Here is a 24,964-nt window from a genome sequence, read left to right on the forward strand (position 1 = left end):
TCTGGTCTCGCCTTGTTCTACGTCCGACCCAGTCCACAAGATACCATTCATGAATCTTTGAAGTAGTCCAACCTGGACCAGCTATTTAAAAGATGATATATGCATATATACATACACATATACTGTATACATACATATGGCATTTACATATACCTTTACAAATACATATATACCTGTACATACATACATACATTTACATATACCTTTACAAATACATATATACCTGTACATACATACATACATATGTATATACATTTACATATACCTTTACAAATACATATATAACTGTACATACATACATACATTTACATATACATTTACAAATACATTTATACCTGTACATACATACATACATACATACATTTACATATACATTTACAAATACATTTATACCTGTACATACATACATATATACATACATACACACATACATACATTTACATATACATTTACAAATACATTTATACCTGTACATACATACATACATACATACATACATACACACATACATACATACATTTACATATACATTTACAAATACATTTATACCTGTACATACATACATACATACATTTACATATACATTTACAAATACATTTATACCTGTACATACATACATACATACATACATACACACATACATACATTTACATATACATTTACAAATACATTTATACCTTGACATACATACATATATACAGTGGGGCAAAAAGGTATTTAGTCAGCCAGCAATTGTGCAAGTTCTCCCACTTCAAATGATGACAGAGGTCTGTCATTTTCATCATAGGTACACTTCAACTGTGAGAGACAGAATGTGAGAAAAAAATCCAGGAATTCACATTGTAGGAATTTTAAAGAATTTATTTGTAAATTGTGGTGGAAAATAAGTATTTGGTCAAGCATTCAAAGCTCTCACTGATGGAAGGAGGTTTTGGCTCCAAATCTCACGATACATGGCCCCATTCATTCTTTGCTTAACACGGATCAATCGTCCTGTCCCCTTAGCAGAAAAACAGCCCCAAAGCATGATGTTTCCACCCCCATGCTTCACAGTAGGTATGGTGTTCTTGGGATGCAACTCAGTATTCTTCTTCCTCCAAACCCGACGAGTTGAGTTCACACCAAAAAGTTCTATTTTGGTTTCATCTGACCACATGACATTCTCCCAATCCTCTGCTGTATCATCCATGTGCTCTCTGGCAAACTTCAGACGGGCCTGGACATGCACTGGCTTAAGCAGGGGGACACGTCTAGCACTGCAGGATTTGATTCCCTGTCGGCGTAGTGTGTTACTGATGGTAACCTTTGTTACTTTGGTCCCAGCTCTCTGCAGGTCATTCACCAGGTCCCCCTGTGTGGTTCTGGGATTTTTGCTCACCTTTCTCATGATCATTTTGACCCCACGGGATGAGATCTTGAGTGGAGCCCCAGACCGAGGGATATTATCAGTGGTCTTGTATGTCTTCCATTTTCTGATAATTGCTCCCACAGTTGATTTTTTCACACCAAGCTGCTTGCCTATTGTAGATTCACTCTTCCTAGTCTGGTGATGGTCTACAATTCTTTTCCTGTTGTCCTTTGACAGCTCTTTGGTCTTGGCCATAGTGGAGTTTGGAGTCTGACTGTTTGAGGCTGTGGTCTTTTATACAGATAACGAGTTTAAACAGGTTCCGTTAATACAGGTAACGAGTGGAGGACAGAAGAGCTTCTTAAAGAAGAAGTTACAGGTCTGTGAGAGCCAGAGATCTTCCTTGTTTGAAGTGACCAAATACTTATTTTCCACCATGGTTTACAAATAAATTATTTAAAATTCCTACAATGTGAATTCCTGGATTTTATTTTCACATTCTGTCTCTCACAGTTGAAGTGTACCTATGATGAAAATTACAATCCAATCCAATCCACTTTATTTATATAGCACATTTAAACAACAAAAACGTTTCCAAAGTGCTGCACAGCCATGTTAAAAACAATATTATGCTCCACCAATGACTGAATAAAACAAAAAATGAATAAAAATAAAACCAATAAAAACAATATAAAAGCGAATATGATTAAAAACCTCTGTCTTACAGACCTCTGTCATCCTTTGAAGTGGGAGAACTTGCACAATCGCTGGCTGACTAAATACTTTTTTGCCCCACTGTATGTATATATATATATATATATATATATATGCTTATTAGGAATAACATAATTGACCCAGTTTTCCCAGTATAAAGAAGATTTCGCCAATTTATAATGAATAAAGGCAGTTATCTTCTCCATTTTATATATGTTTATTGTGATTTCCATCCAATTGCTTCAAAGTTGGGCTCTCTTGGGATATTCATTTCCTAGTAATGATCTTTTTACAGGCCACCATTAGATTATTCATTAAGTATTCATCTTTTTTCTGTTTGTATTCTTTTATTTTATTTCAGATTTGTATATATTATTAATATAATATTATTTATTTATTTATTTATTTAATTAATGTCTTTGCAAATACTACTTTGTTTTCTTTTTTGGAGGGGGTGTATGGTTGGGATATAAACCAAAAATATATATTTTGACATTTAGGGCAGACAACAGATATATGATGTATGTGAATATGGTGTAATGCAGGCCTGGGCAATTATTTTGACTAGGGGGCCAAATTTAGAGAAAAAAATAGTGGTGGGTGGTGGGGGGGGGGGGGGGGGGTATATGTGGTTTTAGGAACACTAATAGAAAACCTCACAATAATGTCTGATTGAATGCTAAAAACGTTATGACGGACCGCTTTAAAAAACGGAATTGAATTAAAACATTTCTTTACTGAATGAGACACCCAGAATGTACACGAAAATAAAGAATGTGGGATTTACAATATTATCTACGAAGGATAAAACACTGAATATTGACAACATATGAACGCCACACACCTTCTCCATCCACAAATTTTATAATCAAGCGAAACGCAACAAAAATGCAACAAACCCAGTGAAATATGAATGTGAAGGGTGAAAAAAAACTACAATCTGATTCATCTGATATATCACTAATCTTTAGAACTTTGTTGTAAAAATCTCCTTTGGCGTCTGTCCCTGACACCCGCATTTCGGACTGGCCACTCTGGAAACACTCTGTGGAAACGCTTTTTACCCACACTGCTTGGTGCTTCGTCAGAGCTGCTGTGACTTACATTACCATAGTAACTAATTAGATTACCATAGCAACTAATTAGATTACCATAATGACTAGTATATCATGCAAAAGTGCAGATTTTAACCATTGAAATACTTTGTATGGTTCAAGACTTACGCTAATTTGAACATAATGGCAGCTAGAGTTTCCATCTTAAAGATCTAAAAAAAATGTTTTGGGAATGTCCGGCGGGTCAGGTTGAAAAGTTCAATGGGCCCCCGGGCCTTAAAGCAGACTACTTATAGCTTGGATCGGGCTGGAAAAAAATGTCCGCTACAACCGGTGATGTCAAACGCACGCGTCATCATACGCGTCATCATACGGCGACGTTTTCAACAGGACACTTCGCTGGAAATTTAAAATTGCAATTTAGTAAACTAAAGCGGCCGTATTGTCATGTGTTGCAATGTTAATATTTCATCATTGATATATAAACTATCAGACTGTGTGGTGGCTAGTAGTGGCTTTCAGTAGGCCTTTAATTTGCCCAGGTCTGAGGTAATGGATGGGAATGTGAGCAGCACGGTGTGACAGGGGTTAGTGCGTCTGCCTCACAATACAAAGGTCCTGAGCAGTCCTGGGTTCAATCCCGGGCTCGGGATCTTTCTGTGTGGAGTTTGCATGTTCTCCCCGTGAATGTGGGGGTTCCCTCCAGGTACTCCCGCTTCCTCCCACCTCCAAAGACATGCACCTGGGTGGTATAGCTCGGTTGGTAGAGCGGCGGTGCCAGCAACTTGAGGGTTGCAAGTTTGATCCCCGCTTCCGCCATCCTAGACACTTTATCCAGCTGCTCCCAGTTCCCCCCCACACTGGTTTGAATGTAAAAATTACATATTGGGTTTCACTATGTCAAGCGCTTTGAGTCACTAGAGAAAAAGCGCTATATAAATATAATTCACTTCACCTGGGGATAGGTTGATTGGCAACACTAAATGGTCCCGAGTGTGTGAATGTTGTCTGTCTATCTGTGTTGGTCCTGTGATGAGGTGGCGACTTGTCCAGGGTGTACTCCGCCTTCTGCCCGATTGTAGCTGAGATAGGCACCAGCGCCCCCCGCCACCCCAAAAGGGAATAAGCAGTGGAAAAATGGATGGACGAATGGATAGAAATGTCTGATGCTGGATAATTTAGGGCTGCGAATCTTTGGGTGTCCCACGATTCGACTCAATATCGATTCTTGGTGTCACGATTCAATTCAAAATCGATTTTTTTTTTCAATTCCACACGATTCTCGATTCAAAAACGATTTTTTTCCCGATTCAAAAGGATTCGGTATTCATTCAATACATAGATTTCAGCAGGATCCACCCCAGTCTGCTGACATGTTAGCAGAGTAGTAGATTTTTATAAAAAGCTTTGATAAAATGTTTTATCAACTAATTGCAATAATGTAAATTTGTTTTAACTATTGAACGAACCAAAAACATATGACTTATTTTATCTTTGTGAAAACATTGGACACAGTGTGTTGTCCAGCTTATGAGATGCCATGCAAGTGTAAGCCACTGTGACACTATTGTTCTTTTTGTTTATTTTTTATAAATGTCTAATGATAATGTCAGTGAGGGATTTTTAATCACTGCTATGCTGAAATGATAACTAATATTGATACTGTTGTTGATAATATTCACTACTTTTGGTTTGTTCTGTGTGGTGTTTGTGTCTCCTCTCAATTGTTGTTTATTGCAGTTCTGAGTGTTGCTCAGGTTTGCTTTTGGAATTGGATTGCATTGTTATGGTAGTGCTGTGTATTGTTTTGTTGGATTGATAAAAAAAAATTAAAAATCGATTTTTTAAAAATGAGAATCGATTCTGAATCGCACAACGTGAGAATCGCGATTCAAATTCGAATTGATTTTTTCCCACACTCTTACTGGACATCAATAAAAATAAAATGAAAAAATAAATAAATAAAAAGAAATGACCTCAACCTCTAAACAATTACCACACAGTCTTATGGAATACACAAGTGGTCTGAATTAAAAATCGTCTTCACGGGACTAAACATATTAGTTTTTGGTCTTTGAAGACTTTGAGGAAACAAGTGGCACTCTACCAAACTAGACATGTTTCCAGGGGGACCGTTTTTACTGTGGGACCGTTTTGACGAGGTCGGCCAGCAATGACTGCGACACCCGCAGTGTGATGGAGTTCGGCTGACAAACAGCCAGTGACAGACTGCCTACCTTCTACTTTTCCTGCATCTTGCTGAAAGACAAGCGTCTCCTCTGGGAGCGTCAACCCGACCAGCATGGCGGATAATATGGTAAGGAAAGGTTGTTTTTGCGCTCTGCTAAGGCGGGCTAGCCTGTTAGCCGCCGCAGGAGTGATGAGGCAGCACAATTAGCAGCGAGCTAATGCTAGCTACAAAGTGGGCCTGCTAACTCAACAACTACATTCTAAATCATTGTTTGACAAAGACAGCGAGTCACAAACACTCAGGTAATACTTCGTCGTCTCATGGGCTTAGTGAGCGAAAAAGTGGCCTTTGGTGAATAAAAAGACTTGATGATTGAAAGTGTTATGTTGACGTAGAATTCATGTCCTTTCTTAAGCTTCACTTTCTGAATCTTCACTTTCTTATCTTCGCTTTCTGCAGTCAAGTGGCTGTCAAAGTAGTGACATGGTCAACATGAACGTCTTTGCACTGTCATGCTTGCCTTAAAGGCCTACTGAAATGAGATGTTCTTGTTTAAACGGGGATAGCAGGTCCATTCTATGTGTCTTACTTCATCATATCGCGATATTGCCATATATTTGCTGAAAGGATTTAATAGAGAACATCCACGATAAAGTTCGCAACTTTTGGTGCTTATAAAAAACCTTGCCTGTACCGGAAGTAGCAGACGATGTGCGCGTGACATCTGAACATTGTTTACAATCATGGCCACCAGCAGCGAGAGTGATTCGGACCGAATAAGCAACAATTTCCCCATTAATTTGAGCAAGGATGAAAGATTCGTGGATGAGGAAAATGAGAGTGAAGGACGAAAAAAAAAAAACCACACAGTGGGAGCGATTCAGATGTTATTAGACAAATTTAGTAGGATAATTCTGGAAAATCCCTTATCTGCTTATTGTGTTTCTAGTGTTTTAGTGAGATTATATGGTTGTACCTGTACAACCTGAAGGTCGGCCCCGCACCTTTCTTCAGCACCAGTCGACGGGTGGTGGCGGTGCCCATCTCTGCCCTTCGCAAGGGACCCTCTTTGAAACACAATCTTTCAAAATGATCGCTGCATAATACACTATACTTTGTGTGTGTGGTCCAATCCAACCGTGTTCACTTGACTGCTCTGTTCCATAGTAAAGCTTCACCTTCATCTTTCGTGAATGTAAACAATGAAACGCCGGCTGTGTTTGTGTTGCTAAAGGCAGCCGCAATACACCGCTTCCCACCTACAGCTTTCTTCTTTGACGTCTCCATTATTCATTGAACAAATTGCAAAAGATTCAGCAACACAGATGTCCAGAATACTGTGGAATTATTCAATGAATACAGACTACTTATAGCTTGGAACGGTGCTGGAACAAAATGTCCTCTACAATGCGTGACGTCACGCACATGCGTCATCATACCGCGACGTTTCAGCAGGATACTTCGGCGCGAAATTTTAAATTGCAATTTAGTAAACTAAGCCGTATTGGCATGTGTTGCAATGTTAAAGGCCTACTGAAATGAGATGTTCTTATTTAAACAGGGATAGCAGGTCCATTCTATGTGTCATACTTGATCATTTCGCGGTATTGCCATATTTTTGCTGAAAGGATTTAGTAGAGAACATCCTCGATAAAGTTCGCAACTTTTGGTCGCTAATAAAAAAGCCTTGCCTTTACCGGAAGTAGCAGACGATGTGCGTGTGACGTCACGGGTTGTGGAGCTCCTCACATCCTCACATTGTTTACAATCATGGCCACCAGCAGCGATAGCAATTCGGATCGAGAAAGCGACAATTTCCCCATTAATTTGAGCGAGGATGAAAGGATAATGGATGAGGAAAGTGAGAGTGAAGGACGAAAAAAAACAACCTATACAGTGTTATTAGACAAATTTAGTAGGATCATTCTGGAAAATCCCTTATCTGCTTATTGTGTTATTAGTGTTGTAGTGAGATTATATAGTCGTACCTGAAAGTCAGGGCGGTGTGGCCACGAGTGTGGTGACCACCAGTGTCTTTGAGGGAAGCCACGTTTCTCGACGAGGCGAAGCGAAGGCAGCCGGTCGGGCCGGGCTGAGCTTTTTTTATCCCTCCTCGACAGTGGAAGCATTCCACGTTCGGGGGTGGCCGGTCGGACGAGGCAAGAGAATCGGCAGCTGACAGGTGCACGAGGAACGACGCAAGCTCCGTTCATGTCTGCGGTAAGAGCCGACTTATTACCGCAAATTTCTCATCGAAACCTGCCGGTTGACATGTGGTAGAGAACCATGTTCGCTTGACCGCTCTGTTCCATTGTAAAGTTTCACCTTCGGGAATGTAAACAAGGAAACACCGGCTGTGTTTGTGTTGCTAAAGGCAGCTGCAATACACCGCTTCCCACCTACAGCTTTCTTCTTTGTAGTCTCCATTATTAATGGAACAAATTGCAAAAGATTCAGCAACACAGACGACTTATAGCTTGTATCGGGCTGGAAGAACATGTCCGCTACAACCGGTGACGTCACGCGCACGCGTCATCATACGCGTCAACATTCCACGACGTTTTCAACAGGATACTTTGCGGGAAATTTAAAGTTGTAATTTAGTAAAGTAAAGCGGCCGTATTGGCATGTGTTGCAATGTTAATATTTCATCATTGATATATAAACTATCAGACTGCGTGGTCGGTAGTTGTGGCTTTCAGTAGGCCTTTAACTCGTGAATTAATGTCCGCTACAAGGGAGTCAATGAGAGGTCTTCTATTAAAACCCAATTAATAACCTCACCAAAAGCACCAACAATACTCCATTTACATTTGATGACTTGATTATTGGGGCTTCACGGTGGCAGAGGGGTTAGTGCGTCTGCCTCACAATACGAAGGTCGTGCAGTCCTGGGTTCAAATCCAGGCTCGGGATCTTTCTGTGTGGAGTTTGCATGTTCTCCCCGTGAATGCGTGGGTTCCCTCCGGGTACTCCGGCTTCCTCCCACCTCCAAAGACATGCACCTGGGGATAGGTTGATTGGCAACACTAAATTGGCCCTAGTGTGTGAATGTGAGTGTGAATGTTGTCTGTCTATCTGTGTTGGCCCTGCGATGAGGTGGCGACTTGTCCAGGGTGTACCCCGCCTTCCGCCCGATTGTAGCTGAGATAGGCGCCAGCGCCCCCCGCGACCCCGAAAGGGAATAAGCGGTAGAAAATGGATGGATGGATGGACTTGATTATTGACCAAGTATGATTGATATTGTTATAAGTGCTAACGCAGACAAAGTATTCATAGCGGCGTGCCTGTATTGACATCATCGAGTGGTAAGCTGCATCCTTACCTGTGGAAGTGTATTGGAGATCATAGATCACACCTCTCAGCTTGATAGTAGAAGGCTGAGGACATATTCCGACAAGTTGGTACACTTTGACAGCCAACCTAGACCCGGAATTGATTGATTGATTTGAAACTTTTATTAGTAGATTGCACAGTACAGTACATATTCCCTACAATTGACCACTAAATGGTAACACCCGAATACGTTTTTCAACTTGTTTAAGTCGTTAATGGTAAATGGAAATGAAAATGGCAAGAACGACACAAAAAGACGATTGGATCACCCCCTTTTCTTTGCAAGAATTATGAGACATTCTTCATCAAAACAGGAATATATATATAAACATCCTAGCAGTCAGCATCCTAACGACAGCAGACCTTGTACAGTAAGTGATGTTTTATTGTGTTGGCTCTCATGTTGTCTGCAGTGAGTAATAATCAGTGATTAAATAATGCACTGCATATGCTTTAAATTAGCAAAATATGTAAATATTACATGTTGGTATAAATTTTACTACATGACATATATACTTACATCATGGAAATATTACATGTTATTATGAATGTTACTACATGACATATATACTTACATCATGGAAATATTACATGTTATTATGAATGTTACTACATGACATATATACTTACATCATGTAAATATTACATGTTATTATGAATGTTACTACATGACATATATACTTACATCATGTATATATTACATGTTATTATGAATGTTACTACATGACATATATACTTACATCATGTAAATATTACATGTTATTATGAATGTTACTGCATTACATATATACTTACATCATGTAAATATTACATGTCATTATGAATGTTACAGCATGACATATATACTTACAGTGTTTATATATTATATGTTATTATGAATGTTACTACAGGACATATATTCTTACATCCTGTATATATTACATGTTATGAATGTTACTACATTAAATATATACTTACGTCATACATCTAAAACCTTAATGGAGGTGTTTGTAATGTTTTCTAAGGGCTTTAGAGGCAGAATAGAGCAACTCCTATAGACTTCGTTCCAAGCAGACTTTTTGATCGCATATGTTTCATATTTACAATGCATAAGATAAACAATTGTGAGAAATTATAATTATAAATTATAATTTATATTTAAAAAAAATAATTATAATATACAATAAAAATGCAAGTAATCAATTAAAAGTATATACATTTTTATTTCTCATTACAGTCAAATTGATTACCATTGTATTGTAATTGGAAGGTAAAAAAAACTTTATCCGAAATAAACCAACAAAAAAATAAATTTCTGTAAGCAAAAATTTTACTTAAATATTGAACATCTGAAAGTGCATTTTTTTTCTAGTTGGCAAAAACTAGGTTGGACGTTGTCAGGTGGTTAGAGTGAGACCTTTTTCTCTCTCAATAAACTCTTATTCTCTTGCGGTTACGTTATGGCACTAAATAAAACCTCAATGTCAATTTGATTTGGATTGATGTGTATCGTTTCTGAATGATAAAAAGACGCTAATACTGGAAGTCTCTTGCCTCTTATGGTGCGTTCCATTTGTACGGGGAAGCCGGAATTTCCGAGTTCCTAGTTGTAATTTCAACTGGAACGAGCCCCGGCTCTGAAAGTCACAGCATTCTCACCAACCCTGAGTTGGCTTAAAGATGGCTGCTCTGGATGTAAACCATGATATACATTTCTATAATATCCGTTATAAGCACTTCTGATTAGATTTTGTCGCAGTAACTCAGCCATATACCATGTGTAGTTGGATGTTTATGTTTAATAACGTTACCCATTATTTACTTTTTTCTTTAAATTGATCTCAACTCTGTACACTGCTGCTGGAATTTTAATTTTCCTGAAGGAACTCTCCTGAAGGAATCAATAAAGTACTATCTATCTATCTATCTATCTATCTATCTATCTATCTATCTATCTATCTATCTATCTACATCTATTTCATGTGGTAGCAATAGCATCTCTGTTCCCTTTTGAGAAGCGCTGCCTTAACATCCATGACAGGTGACAGGTGTGGTTATTGAAGTGCATAGATGACCTTCTCATCTTTTTTCTTTCAGATCATCAGGGTACAGTCCCCGGACGGGATGAAGAAAATTCCTTCTGCCAAGAGGGAGACTGCTGCTGCCTTTTTGAAGAAGGTAGTATTGATAAATCACACCATGTCCTTCCTAACAATGACCCAGAAGTCTGTGCTTCTGCTCAGAAAGAGCCATTTCCAAATAGATGACACACTAATCCACGGTGAAGTTTAGCAGGGTTCTGCTCACTGTATAACATTCTGTGTTACACCTTGCTGGTCCTGTACAGTTGCTTCAAAGCTGCATGGCACAAAACACATCAAATGGAGGAATATGCCACAGTCGCACTACTTGCTCGGAATACGCTTGTTTGCCCACCTTTTGCTCGAGGCTGAGTCGCAAGACCTCACAATGGTCTTTTTGGAAATAATGAGGACCTCTGTGAAGTTGCCCTCCTTAGCATCGCAAATATTCAAACAATACGGCCATTTGTTTGTGTTGTAATAATTGGTGTTTTGAAGAAAAGTACATTTTTTGACTATTGATGTCATCCAATTTGGCAAAATAGCCCCAAACGTGTTTTATTATTAAAACATTTTTTTTATTAAAAATGTTTTATTATTCCTAACCAGCCCTAAAACTAAAAACTGTAATAGTTAGACAAAAAGATTTTGAGGTGAGGGTCGTGGTTATGAATAATAACACCTTCATAACATAAACACTTACAATTATAACAAACAAAAAAATGATAGATCAAACTAATGGGACAAGTTTGGATGACATCACTAGTCAGAAAACTTATTTTAGAATAACTTCAATACTGTAACGGCACACACAAAAAATGTTTACAGCACAAAAGACGGGCAGTGCTATTTTGATCTTTCCAATGATAGAGCTGTGAATCTTTGGGCTCCTTAACGATTCCAATTCGATTCTTGGGGCGATGATTGGCTTCAGAATTGTTTCTCAATTAAAAACCTTTTTTCGCAATAATTATAATGAAACAGGTTCCAGGTTAGAAAAGCTACTTCTGGATCCATGGAGATGGCCTAAAAACGTCTTATTATTAATACATTTTTTTAAGTTATGTACATTTATATGTACATGTAGATGCTGTATCGGGATGGATCCATTAAGAGTTTGAGCAGAAATATGTGGCATAGGAATTAACTTTGCACAATGACACATTAACAAAATGACGTGTCATATGAATGTTTTGGAAGTAACACCTTTGTGACAAGAAAACAAGACAAGTAATGTAAAAAAAACATAGCGTTTACTTTTTGATACCTAAATAAAACACAAAGCAGTTTGGCTAATGAAGATAAAGTCTAATAGTAAACAAGCTTTCTTCTTCTCCAACAACGCCCCCTAGTGGTTCAGTGCAACAGTTTGGCCAACAACAACAAAAACTGGAGTGACACCTTTCACATCGATTACACAATCTTTACAGCTTCCATTGGATGAGATGACAAAACCTTTGAGCTTTTACTGATGTTATTTGAACACTGATGCAGTTTGCAGTTAAATAAAGGAGTGAACATCCCAGTAAACAAAGTAAATACTTGATAAACAAGCTGTGACAATATTCACGACACATCACTTGCTGCATGTTTCCTCACATCATTAGCTGTCAGTCACAGCAGCCGATGGATGCTGTATTGAGAAAATAAAAGCAACATCAAATAATTTTCTCCTTCACTGTATACTTTTAGTGTGGGGACAAGTGACTCCAATTTTTTCCACACCTATCTCCATCTAAACACAGCCGTACGCTCTTAAACACAGCGAGGGAAAATGAGGTTAAACCAAGCGCTTGGCTCTGTTTAGTCCAAGGGAAAATCATGTCCGCCATGGTTATCAAGCCAAACAACGCTAGTGCGCATGCACCTGACTTCCTGTTGCCTAAAATGTATTAATAAATTATGTTTTTTCGGTAGTTAAAAAATTGGACATATTACTAATCATCTAGAATTTTATAGCAAATTATCATTATACCGTTTACTGTTACATCCCTCTTCCATTACAAGTACAAAGGCAAGGGCGGTCACGGCATGTTCTTGCGTGGATGTTGGTCATTTTTTTAGGGCATTGTGGCAAGTGAGGAGGACGGTTCCGGCAGTTGCCGTGGTTAAATTTGAGCCCAGCATATGATTTGATTTAGAATTGGGATGAAAAAGAATATAGCGATTTGGATGTGACAGGATTTTTGTGCTCTCCAATAAGGGGGCCAACTTCACACAGGCTGTAAACAACGGGTAGACTTCCCACAGTGCCTCCTACTGACGCTGTGTCCCCTCAGCAGGTGTAGTCCAGGGTGAAGGCAGCCTTTGTGCAGTTTTAGCAAGTGTTCCTACAAGCTCCACAGAAACATCTCAGTTAAAAAGCGAGACTTTTCTGTGGCATGCCTAAGTCAGTCCTCACTCCTGGTCTGTCCACACAGGTGGGAAAAGAGTTTGGATTCAATTCAAACCGCTTCTCCGTTTACCTGAACCGCGACAAAACGGGAGAGATCATTTCCCAGAACAAAAGCCTGAGCCTGCTGAAGATCAAGTAAGCCAAGTAGAATAGAACTTCTATGGTCCAGTTAATCTTCATGCTGCTGGTCTTTGCAGGCATGGCGACATGCTCTATTTGTTCCCCTCGGGGTCACCGCCCTCCTCCGGGGAGACCATGGACACAGCCTCCCCGCATTCGTCTTCGTCGCTGCCGTCCACCTCCTCTTCTACGCCGTCCACCTCCTCTTTCTTGATGCCTCGCCCTCTGGCGGCGTCGCAGGTCCAGGAGGACGAGATTGACCAATATCTGACCAAACAAGACGGAAAGATCTACAGGAACAAAGATGCTCAGCTGTGAGGAGAGGCGTGCACTTACGTCACATATGAAGGCGAATGTCACATGACCTCTGAACCTTTCTCGCCACAGGTGTCACCATGGTGCCCTGGGTAAATGCGTGCACTGTGTACCGTTAGAGGTAAGACCCTTCTCCTTGGATTTGAAGATGTTATACACTCCTGATCTACTCAGCTCTAACTAACACGCATGTGCAAACTGTAAAATAGCGTGTACTATTAGCCGGTGTGATCTACTAAGACTGCGTGTTCAATTAAAAGGTGGTGCAATTTTTAAATGAGAATTTTGCATATACTACATGCTGTCACCACAGAGATATTCATTTACTGCACATTCATGTTATCATGCTCCTCCTACCTGTGGCGTTTTGCGATGTTTTCAAACATGCAGCTGATAAATATTTGATCTTCCAATTCTTATGAGTATTCTGGAAGCAGTCCTGCAGCGCATCTACAACAAAACCATCGGGTGATGCTGGTACTACCTGCGAGCGTTTGCGGGAATGTTCCACATGCAAGAAAATACATACTGAAATAAGTTTTTTTCATATAAATAAAAAAAAACCATTATTAGGAAACAATAAAAGAAAGCCAGCAGACACCAAACACATGTTATTTAATCAGCTCCTTACGTCATCCATCAGCTTTAAAATGATAAAATAATATTTCTGATTAGGGCTGAATACTTTATTACCATAGAAGTGTTTTATATTGGTAGGTATCGATTATTATTTATTAGGGGTGTAACGGTACACAAAAATTTCGGTTCGGTACGTACCTCGGTTTAGAGGTCACGGTTCGGTTCATTTTCGGTACAGTAATAAAACAACAAAATATAATTTTTGGGGTTATTTATTTACCAAATTTGTAAAGATTGGCATGACATACATATACACACGGGGTCCATTGCCAGGGTTAATGTGGTCAACATATATAAAATAAAAACTAAATAAGATAAGGCTCAGAATGTAGTTTTAACTAAATCTTTCTACATATAAAGTGCTTTTTTTGATTGATTGATTAAGACTTTTATTAGTATATTGCACAGTACAGTACATATTACGTACAATTGACCACTGAATGCTAACACCCCAATAAGTTTTTCAACTTGTTTAAGTCGGGTCCACGTTCATCAACACCACCCGCCGTTTTTTGTGGACATGTTCCATAAATATTGATGTTAAAGATTTCTTTTTTTTTGTGAAGAAATGTTTAGAATTAAGTTCATGAATCCAGATGGATCTCTATAACAATCCCCAAAGAGGACACTTTAAGTTGATGATTACTTTTATGTGGAGAAATCTTTATTTATAATTAAATCACTTGTTTATTTTTCAACATTTTTTTGTTATTTTTATATCTTTCTTTCAAAATAGTTCAAGAAAGAACACTACAAATGAGGAATATTTTGCACTGTTATAACATTTAATAAATCAGAAACTGATGACATAGTGCTGTATTTTACTTCTTTATCTCTTTTTTTCAGCCAAAAATCCTTTGCTCTGATTAGGGGGTACTTGAATGAAAAAAATGTTCACAGGGGGTACATCACTGAAAAAAGGTTGAGAACCACTGTGTTGTGAGTGTAGCTTATGTGTGTGTGTGTGTGTGTGTGTGTGTGTGTGTGTGTGTGTGTGTGTGTGTGTGTGTGTGTGTGTGTGTGTGTGTGTGTGTGTGTGTGTGTGTGTGTGTGGCCCTTTAATATGTAACAGCATGTGAGGTGAGTGTGTGGGCGAGCGAGGTGAGGGAGCGGTAGAGTGCGGGAGTGGCTAGTGTTTTGTTGGATTGGCTGTGTGCAAGACCTTAATAAAGCCACGATTTGCAGCTAATTGCCGGACTCTTCATTTACCCTGGAGTCCGGAGCTGTGGAGACCCACTGCCGGGTAGAGTGAAGGGTTTTGCCCCCGAGAATACATCATTCCTGGAGGAGTGTAGGGGAGACACTCTTGGAGCCGGAAGCAGGAAAGGTGCAACACATGTTTGACGTGCTGTCAGAAGAAGCTGCTGAACAATCTCGGCAAACCTTCTTCCTCCTTTGTTGTATCGCGCAGCCAAAGTGTTCCCAAACGGGGGCGGTATAGCTCGGTTGGTAGAGTGGCCATGCCAGCAACTTGAGGGTTGCAGGTTCGATTCCCGCTTCTGCCATCCTAGTCACTGCCGTTGTGTCCTTGGGCAAGACACTTTACCCACCTGCTCCCAGTGCCACCCACACTGGTTTAAATGTAAAGATTAGATATTGGGTTTCACAATGTAAAGCGCTTTGAGTCACTAGAGAAAAGCGCTATATAAATATAATTCACTTCACTTCACATCTTAACGAGGCAGGAGGGTCTTCCAGCTCTGGCTTTTACATGTTGTCCTAGCCCGGTCGCTGCTAGCATGTGTACTCGTTCGGTACACCGCCGAACCGAACCGAAACCCCGTACCGAAACAGTTCAATACAAATACACGTACCGTTACACCGCTATTATTTATAATTGTATAACCTATGAAAAACGACCATCTCAGTGGCCTAGGGGTTAGAGTGTCCGCCCTGAGACGGGTAGGTTGTGAGTTCAAATCCAGGCTGAGTCATACCAAAGACTATAAAAATGGGAGCCATTACCTCTCTGCTTGGCACTCAGCATCAAGTGTTGGAATTGGGGGTTAAATCACCAAAAAGGATTCCCGGGCGCAGCACTGCTGCTGCCCACTGCCCCCCTCACCTCCCGGGGATTGATCAAGGGTGATGGGTCAAATGCAGAGAATAATTTCGCCATGTGACAGTCATTGGTACTTTAATTTTAACTTTAAAAACAGGGAGCAGGAAAAAAATATATGAAATGTAAACAATATAATTGGAAATGTAACTTCTTGTGATTATAATCTCTCAGTAATAAAGGCAGAAAGGAAATGTCAACAAAAGCATTACAACGCTCAATGTCACCAAAACATTAAAGTCACATCGAACACTTAACAATAATATCTTACATATTACGACTATGTAAGAAATGCTTCATAAAGTGTAAGAAAATAGTACAAAGTGTGAAAATATAAATAGAGAAAGCTGAAAGAAGGTCAGGTCCCAAGTGTCTGCATGCTCCTCTTGCAGCCTTTTGATGAAGACTACCTGAATCACCTGGACCCGCCAGTCAAGCACATGTCATTCCACGCCTACCTGCGCAAGCTGACTGGAGGAGCGGACAAGTAAGAACCTGACACGAGAGTTGAGTCAGGAAGGCACTCGTGTGCAGCGTACCTGACGCAGGTGTTGAATTGCAGAGGGAAGTTTGCCGCTCTTGAGAACATCAGCTGCAAGATCAAATCGGGCTGTGAGGGCCACCCTCCCTGGCCGGAGGGGATCTGCACCAAGTGCCAGCCCAGCGCCATCACACTGAACAGACAGGTACCTCCGCGTGCCACCTGTCCAAGCGGTGCACAGCGCTCAGGTGTTCCCTTGTCCCCCAGAAATACAGACACGTGGACAACATCATGTTTGAGAACCACACCACAGCCGACCGCTTTCTGGACTTCTGGAGGAAGACGGGCAGCCAGCGGATGGGCTACCTGTACGGCAGGTACACGGAGCACAAAGACATCCCTCTGGGAATCCGAGCGGAAGTGGCCGCCATCTACGAGCCTCCCCAGGTGACCTGTTCCCCTCCTCCTCACTGAATGCAACTTGTTTGGATTCCACCTGATGGAGGTGTGTGTGATTCAGAATGCCACCCAGAACAATCTGGAACTGCTGGACGACCCAAAAGCTGCCGCTGTGGACGAGATAGCTGCCAAGCTTGGCCTGCGCAAGGTTTGTGTCTTTCCTGTCGATTTTCATTTGTAACCTGATCGAGTCAACAAACTGATGACCTCCGTCTTTTGTGCAGGTGGGCTGGATCTTCACAGACCTGCTCTCGGAGGACACCAGGATAGGGACTGTGCGCTACACCAGAAACCTGGTTCGACCTCCTCCAACTGGAAGACCTCCTTGTTGTTCCACCTCAGTCATTTGTGTGTTGTTGTGCAGGACTCTCACTACCTGAGTGCAGAGGAGTGCATCACCGCAGGATACTTCCAAAACCAACAATCTAACCCCTGCAAACTCTCTCGAGACGGACATTTTGGCTCCAAGTTTGTGACGGTGGTGGCGACAGGTAAGGCGCTAACCCTGCAGCGATGGCGGGCAGCACGTCACCTGCTGCTTCTGACACAGGCGGCCCGGACAACCAAGTGCACTTTGAGGGTTACCAGGTGTCCAACCAGTGCATGGCTCTGGTGAGGGACGAGTGTCTCCTGCCTTGCAAAGACGCTCCTGAACTGGGCTACGCTAAAGAGTCCAGTCCCGAGCAGTACGTCCCAGACGTATTCTTCAAGGTAATGCACGCCATCAGACGCTCTGCTGCCGCTTGTGTGTCACTCACCTTCACCCTCCAAACAGGACAAAGACAAATTTGGAAATGACGTCACGCTCCTGGCGCGACCTCTTCCTGTGGAGTATCTCATCATAGACGTGAGTTCCTTCTTTGCACACCCTTAAAGACCTTCAGGTTGGACTTCTCCTCATGTCCTTCACAGATAACAACAACCTTCCCCAAGGACCCCCAGTACACCTTCAGCTCCACACAGCGCTTCCCCATCGAGAACCGAGAGATCCTGGGAGAGACGCAAGTATGGAAATGAAATCTTTAGTTTCTGGAACTTTGGGTGGAAAAGGGCCTTCTCTGATTCTAATCTACATTCAACTAGTATGATATACCGTTACTAGTATAGTACCACGATACTAATTAATCATATTCGGTACTATACTGCCTTTAAAAAGTACCCGTAGCGGCGCGTCGTTGTCACGTCAAGACATTGCTGGTTTCAAGAGCAGAGGAGTGTGTAGACAGAAAAGGGGGAATGGACGCATTTTGGTGTAAAAAGTCAAGATAAAGGTGAAGTTATAAGACTGAAACACCCTCAGGAAGATGTGCTTTAACACATGGCTAGCTAGCTAGCGGTTAACATCCATCCACAGTGTTAGCTACTTCTGAATCACCAACCCCTCGCCTCAGTGGCGACAATGTACGTTATGTACATTGTCGCCATGGAGGACAAGGAATAGCTAAACTTGCTTCACAATGTAAACAAATGCCATGGGTGGATCTACACCTGACATCCACTGCAATGATACCAAGTACATCCACTGCAATGATACCAAGTACAAGAGTGTATCTAGTCAAGACTACTATGATTACATCAATATTTTTTATTGTCACAAAATCTTTTTCTCCTTTTTTGAAATTCATATTATGTTTATAAAATCAGGAAATACGTCCCTGGACACATGAGGACTTTGAATATGACCAATGTTGATCCTGTAACTACTTTGTATCAGATCCATACCTGAATGTGTAATATAATCCAAAACTAATGTCAAGTATCAAAGAAGAGAAGAATAAGTGATTATTACATTTTAACAGAAATGTAGATAGAACATGTTAAAACAGAAAATAAGCAGATATTAACAGTAAATGAACGAGTAGATGAATAATCAATTTTTACAGTTTGTCCCTCATAATGTTGACAAAAAATAGTGATAAAGGACACAATATGTTACTGCATACGTCAGCAGAATAATTAGGAGTGTTTGTTTACTAACTACTAAATGACAAGTTGTCGAGTATGTTCACTATTTTGTTTAAGGACTAAATTACAATAATAAACATATGTTTCATGTACACTAAGATTTGTTGTTAAAATGAAGACAATAATGACATTTTTTGTGGTCCCCTTTATTGAGAAAAGTATCAAAATACATTTTGGTACCCGTACCAGTGTCAAAATATATTTTGGTATCGGGACAACGTAGGTCTGGGCGATATGGCCTTTTATAAATATCTCAATATTTTTCGGACATGTGACGATACACCATATATATCTGGATATTTGGACTTAGCCTTGAATGCATATAATCACAGCAGTATGATAATTCTATGTGTCTATATTAAAACATTCTTCTTCATACTGCATTAATATATGCTCATTTTAAACTTTCATGCAGAGAGGACAGTCACAACTAAGTCAATTTAGCAAATTGTATTTATTAAACAGTTATTAAGCCGTGACACAAACATTCATGTCATTTCAAAACAGAAAGTGCAGATTGTCAGAGACATTTTAAAACAAGCTATTAGTGCACGTTTGTGCATGACGTCACTAAGATGACACATCAAAACAACACTAAACTAAAGTGCACTTTTCGTACAGAACGCCACTACAATATTTTAAAACAAAGTACACTTTTGTGCATGATGTCACACAAGACATTTCAATAACTGTCAAATAAATATGAGCTGCATAATGGGAAATTAAATAGTGTATGTCCTTCGCTATGTGGTAGGTTCTTGCGGATGTTATCTCCTTCTGTTGTTGACTATTTTTTGTTGATGTGGAAATGGAAGACGCCAGGCTCAACTGGGTCAGTGTTGGTTGCTTAGGCATTTGATTGGTGTGGCACCGGGTGGAGATGTTGACATGCAGAGTTTCAAGCACTCCTTATTCAGTGGTGGGTGACTTTTCAAATGATGCTACAAATTTGTAGCAATGCTACTTTTTGTAGCAACGCTTTTGCTTGGCCTGCATCCAAGTAATTGATTAGACTGTACTTAATTTGCTCTTTTCCCAGTGACTTAAAACATGTGACACTGACAACGAATTACATTGTCATCAAACTGAATGGCTCTTAAAGACCACAGTTTTGCCTTTATTTTTCATTTGTTGCAAGCAAACAGCAACAATCGTTGTACTCACACTTCTCATTCAACTCCCATGCTTCCCTGGCCCCGTGTCTGCTGCTATTTGACACAGGTCCCCAAATAGCTGTCCAGAATATGCCTGGGATAAGATTCTTAGATGTTGCACCTCGAGAATTAGCAAGTAGCATTTGTGTCAAGGAGATGAAAATACGTCTGAACATTCGACGTATTTTCGAATTCAGAACGTTTCAAAGTGTAAAATGCCATCCGCCTTGAACACTTTTATTTTGAAAGTTAACCTGATCATTTATTTTTTTTGTGAGTGACTTCCTGTCCCAAACTAGCAGATTTGAGCAAAAAAAGTAACTCTCCGTATATTTAGGTAAGGGTTGTGGTTGGAAAGTGACACGTAGACTATAATGCGCCTGGTGGAAATAGTTACTTCTTCAGATGTGTGGGCACCTGTGCTGGTTGATACAACCAATGTCAACATTTTAGCTGGAAGTGCGAGCAAAATATACATGGCGGACGCATACAAAGAAACTAGTAAACATTATTGTTGGCAAACCTCAACAGCTCCTTTTGAAATGTTTTTATATGTCTTCACTTGCTTTGAAATCAGATGTTCTGCACTTTTTGGGAAATTTGCCTATCATTGACAATTCTTATCTACATTTCTATCCTTCTTTTTTATGCATTCTAACTCATAAAATATGGCAAGTAGGAGGTGGCTAACAATGCAGCTAATGTGAGTACATGAATTGATTAACGTGGACCCCGACTTAAACAAGTTGAAAAACTTATTGGGGTGTTACCATTTAGTGGTCAATTGTACGGAATATGTGCTGTACTGTGTAATCTACTAATAAAAGTTTCAATCAATCAATCAAAAACATTATTCCGCCCATAAAGCCCTCTAAAACAGGTGTCGGGAACCTTTCTGGCTGAGAGAGCCATACAAGCCAAATGTTTTAAAAAGTATTTCCGTGAGAGCCATATAATATTTTTTTGAAGACTGAATACAACTAAATGTGTGCATTTTTGAATAAGACCAACATTTTTGTGAGAGCCATATAATATTTTTGGGAAGACTGAATACAACTAAATGTGTACATTTTTAAATAAGACCAAAATGTTTAGAGTATAATAAGGCCCTTATTCCTTTTAATAACATTGTGATTCTGAAGCTAACCAACAATAAATAAAATACTTCTTACCAATAATGCGACTTCTTGAACAGGTGCGGTAGAAACCGGATGGTTGGATTAAAATCTATAAGAATGTTTTATATTTTGAACATTATTTTTGACACTGTGATTACCAGCTGAATTATTTGTTACTTATCGTGTTAAACAATGTCAGCTAAGATTTATCTGAGAGCCAGGTGCAGTCATCAAAAGAGCCACATCTGCCTGTAGAGCCATAGGTTCCCTAGCCCTGCTCTAAAACATCCAAAAAGCGCCAACAAGACTTCATTTAAACACATCATGGCCTGAATGCTAGCCAAGTATTAGTGATATTGTTACTGTAATCGCTAACCCAGACAAACTACTTTTAGCAGCCCCGTGTTTACAGAAAACTAACTAAAATGCGTTCAAAAATAAATATTACTAAGTTTCATACAGACTGTTGATGGATGTTTTTAGAGTGCTTTGAAGGCGACTCTCCTTACCTCCATTGTTAGCTGACTTTGAATGCATGAAAAAGAAACATGTGTTGTAGCCGCGGCATGAAAAGAATTTGGTGTTGATCCCCGTGTGTCTGTCCTCAGGACTTCCACAGCTTGGCCACATATCTCTCCCAGTGCACCTCCAGCTCATTCCTGGACATGGTGTCAGACTTCCACCTGCTCCTCTTCCTGGTCACCAACGACATCATGCCTCTGAGAGTGAGTGCCGTGTTCTCCGTGGGCCGCGTTGTCAAGACGACCAGCCCGCCTAACCCCTCATTGTGTTGGCAGGACAGCATCGGACTGCTGCTGGATGCGGTCAAGACCTCCGACGAGGATCTGGCCGAGACGTGGAAGAAGTCGGAGCAGTGGGCCACCGTGGAGCAGCTGTGTGGTAAGCACTCCTTCTCCTCGCTCAGACGCGGTCCGGGTCTTACTCATGAGGGTCTGTGCTTTCTCTCCAGGTACAATCGGGGGGCAACCCTCTGGACCTCTGGGTTTTGACTCCATAGGAGACTCCTCGGCCCCTCCCTCCTCTTCCGCCATGTGGTCCTGCCCCCACTGCACCTTCATGAACCAGCCTGGCACAGAGCACTGTGACATGTGCCGGCTGCCCCGCAGCTAAAGCCCCGCCCCTTAACCACCATGACATCACCTTGTCAGACCGCTGTGATGGGGACGCTCTCCTTTACATCATATCTATGACGTAATGTTTGTGTCCCATCACGACGGGGGAGGGGGGTGACTGCACCGCCCCCTCTGTTCTCTAATAAAGGATGGCTGTCACTCAGGACAACAGCAAAGACTCACCGCCCGCATCTTTTCAAAAAATTTAATACAGTCATTGGCCCCGCCCCCAAACATACCCTCTACTTTCGGTTTGAAATATGTAGCTTCGTTCTCCGACTTTTTCAGAAGAGAGGTGCTTTCGAGAACTGGTGCTCGCCACTTCCTGTCCTGACACTGTCCTCATTTTCCAAATTTTCTTGAAAGCATCGCAAGGAACCACAATGTCTGTAAGGAAAGCGTCTTGTCGACCACACCTCGACACCAGCTGAGGGCAGACTTGACATTAGAGGCTAACTTCCCTTGACGCGCCTCTGGTGTAGCCCTGAAGTGATATTTATGAAAGGTGTGCTATTACAATTGACATGGTTGCCGTGAGAACCTCTTTTTAGTTGCCATTATTAGCGTGTGTTTGCTGACTTTCGGGCTTGATGTCACACTAACGGGCCACGGCGACCTCCTTTTGTACCGTTTGCTGAGCAAACCTCCTCTGGAGTCCCGCAGGTCCTGGCGTCCCTCCTGTGATGACGCGCCTTTGAAAAAATAAAAAAAGAAGAAATTCTACCAGCTCACATCCGAGTCTGCTTTGTTCCCCCTGGACTTGCGGGTGAGTTCTGCCAACTCCTGACAACATGTGCTCTCATTGCAGCGTCGTCATGGTCCACTAACGGGCGCCAGATGAGAAGGTTGACATTTATGAGGGCTGAGGGGCCAAACATCAGGAGCACACCTGCTGTCTTTCTCCTCACCTCATGGAAACTTTGTTAGTTGTGCATCGTTTCAACCTTTGATCCACACCAACACTGTGGATCCTAGCTCTCCTCCACAAACACCATCTCCACATCCAGAGAAGCAACAAAGTGACCAAGAGAGCTGACTCCATCCTAGGCTGCCCACCAGCTCTTGTCCAATTTCCAGTCCTCACATCCGTATATTGGGCAATGGTCTTCAGTAGGTTCTGAGAGTCCTCCCATCTGTACTGCCAGAGCTTCTGGTAACACAGGGAGTAACAATCACAATTAGGCTCACTATTTTCTAATTGTTTTCCTGGAATGTTCGTACAATCAGTCACGACAACATTGCTTTTTCCCCGAAATGAGCTTAGTATTGTCGCATGATGACAATGGCAATCACTGAGCTGACTGCATGGGAGTTTCCTGCCATCCATTTTCTACCGCTTGTTCCTTTCAGGGTCACGAAGGGTGCTGGAGCCTATCTCAGCTGCATTGGGGCGGAGGGCGGGGTACACCCTGGACAAGTCACCACCTCATCACAGGGCCAAGACAGATAGACAACATTCACACTCACTAGTGTTGCCAATCAACATGCATGGGAGTTTAGCTCGGTAATTAGCACTCATGACTCTTATTATGCCAGAGGGCAAAGTTTCCAAATCCTGGTAAAGCATGGAGTCAACCAGGTAGGTTGAGTAGTGTTTGCATGCTTATTTCCTTTAGCTATGTATGCCAACAATAGCATACTAACTTTTTTTATAGCTGATTTTGCACTTTTTCAGCTAATTTCACAGGCATACACCTCAAACGCCACTGGTCCTCGACACATGCTAGCATTAACATGCTAACTTTTTTAGCCAGTTTTTAAAGCTTTTGGCCTTGCTACAATGTCCATGTCAGCATGCTAACCTTCCCGGCCAATATGGCAGGTGTACACCTCCCAGACATATCACTTCTGCTTGACACATTTAAGCTGTTAGCATGTTCATGTTGGCATCATGCAAGCTAACATCTCAGGGTCATATCATTTATTACTTTACACTGTTGGCCTGCTACAACTTTTTTTGCCGGTTTTACAGCGTAACACAACACTTTCAGCATTCACACGCAATTTTAGGAGAGAGTGCATTTTAACCTGCTCAGTGGTTTAGTGGTTGGGGTGTGAGTTCAAACCCTGGCCGAGTCATACCAAAGGCTATGGGAGCCATTACCTCCCTGCTAGGCACTCAGCATCAAGGCTTGGAATTGGGTTTTAAATCACCAAAAAATATTCCCCATTATTAGCCACCATTGCTGCTCACTGCTCCCCTCACCTCCCAGGGGGTGAACAAGGGTGATAGGTCAAATGCAGAGAATAATTTTGCCACAACTAGTGTGTGTGTGTGTGGCAATCATTGGTACTCTAACTTTAACTTTATATTCTACTTGCTTGTAAGATTATACACCAAAATAAATGTTTTTGTGTGACTGCTAGCTTCAGAAGCACCTAAGACAGGGGTGTCCAAACCTTTTCCACTGAGGGCCATACA

General features: G+C 41.1%; 1 protein-coding gene across 1 annotated transcript; it reads left to right on the plus strand.

Moving 5' to 3' along the window:
• Positions 1 to 5,247: 5,247 nt before the first annotated feature.
• On the plus strand, positions 5,248 to 23,273 carry nploc4 (NPL4 homolog, ubiquitin recognition factor). The gene is made up of 17 exons (XM_061875979.1): positions 5,248 to 5,434; positions 10,721 to 10,801; positions 13,125 to 13,234; positions 13,297 to 13,533; positions 13,607 to 13,655; positions 16,625 to 16,719; positions 16,795 to 16,918; positions 16,981 to 17,160; positions 17,234 to 17,320; positions 17,397 to 17,468; positions 17,537 to 17,663; positions 17,723 to 17,883; positions 17,948 to 18,019; positions 18,085 to 18,177; positions 22,018 to 22,134; positions 22,207 to 22,309; positions 22,380 to 23,273. Exons 1-17 carry the CDS (start codon positions 5,420 to 5,422, stop codon positions 22,538 to 22,540), a joined length of 1,884 nt encoding a protein of 627 aa, XP_061731963.1. The 5' UTR covers positions 5,248 to 5,419; the 3' UTR covers positions 22,541 to 23,273.
• The last annotated feature ends 1,691 nt before the right edge of the window (positions 23,274 to 24,964 follow it).

This window comes from Nerophis ophidion, linkage group LG17, assembly GCF_033978795.1.
Source record: "Nerophis ophidion isolate RoL-2023_Sa linkage group LG17, RoL_Noph_v1.0, whole genome shotgun sequence".
Lineage (NCBI taxonomy): Eukaryota > Metazoa > Chordata > Actinopteri > Syngnathiformes > Syngnathidae > Nerophis > Nerophis ophidion.

Coding starts and splice junctions, on each gene's coding strand:
- nploc4 (XM_061875979.1), top strand. Junction 17,161..17,233: donor CCATCTACGAGCCTCCCCAG/GTGACCTGTTCC, acceptor TGTGTGATTCAG/AATGCCACCCAGAACAATCT. Junction 22,310..22,379: donor CACCGTGGAGCAGCTGTGTG/GTAAGCACTCCT, acceptor CTTTCTCTCCAG/GTACAATCGGGGGGCAACCC.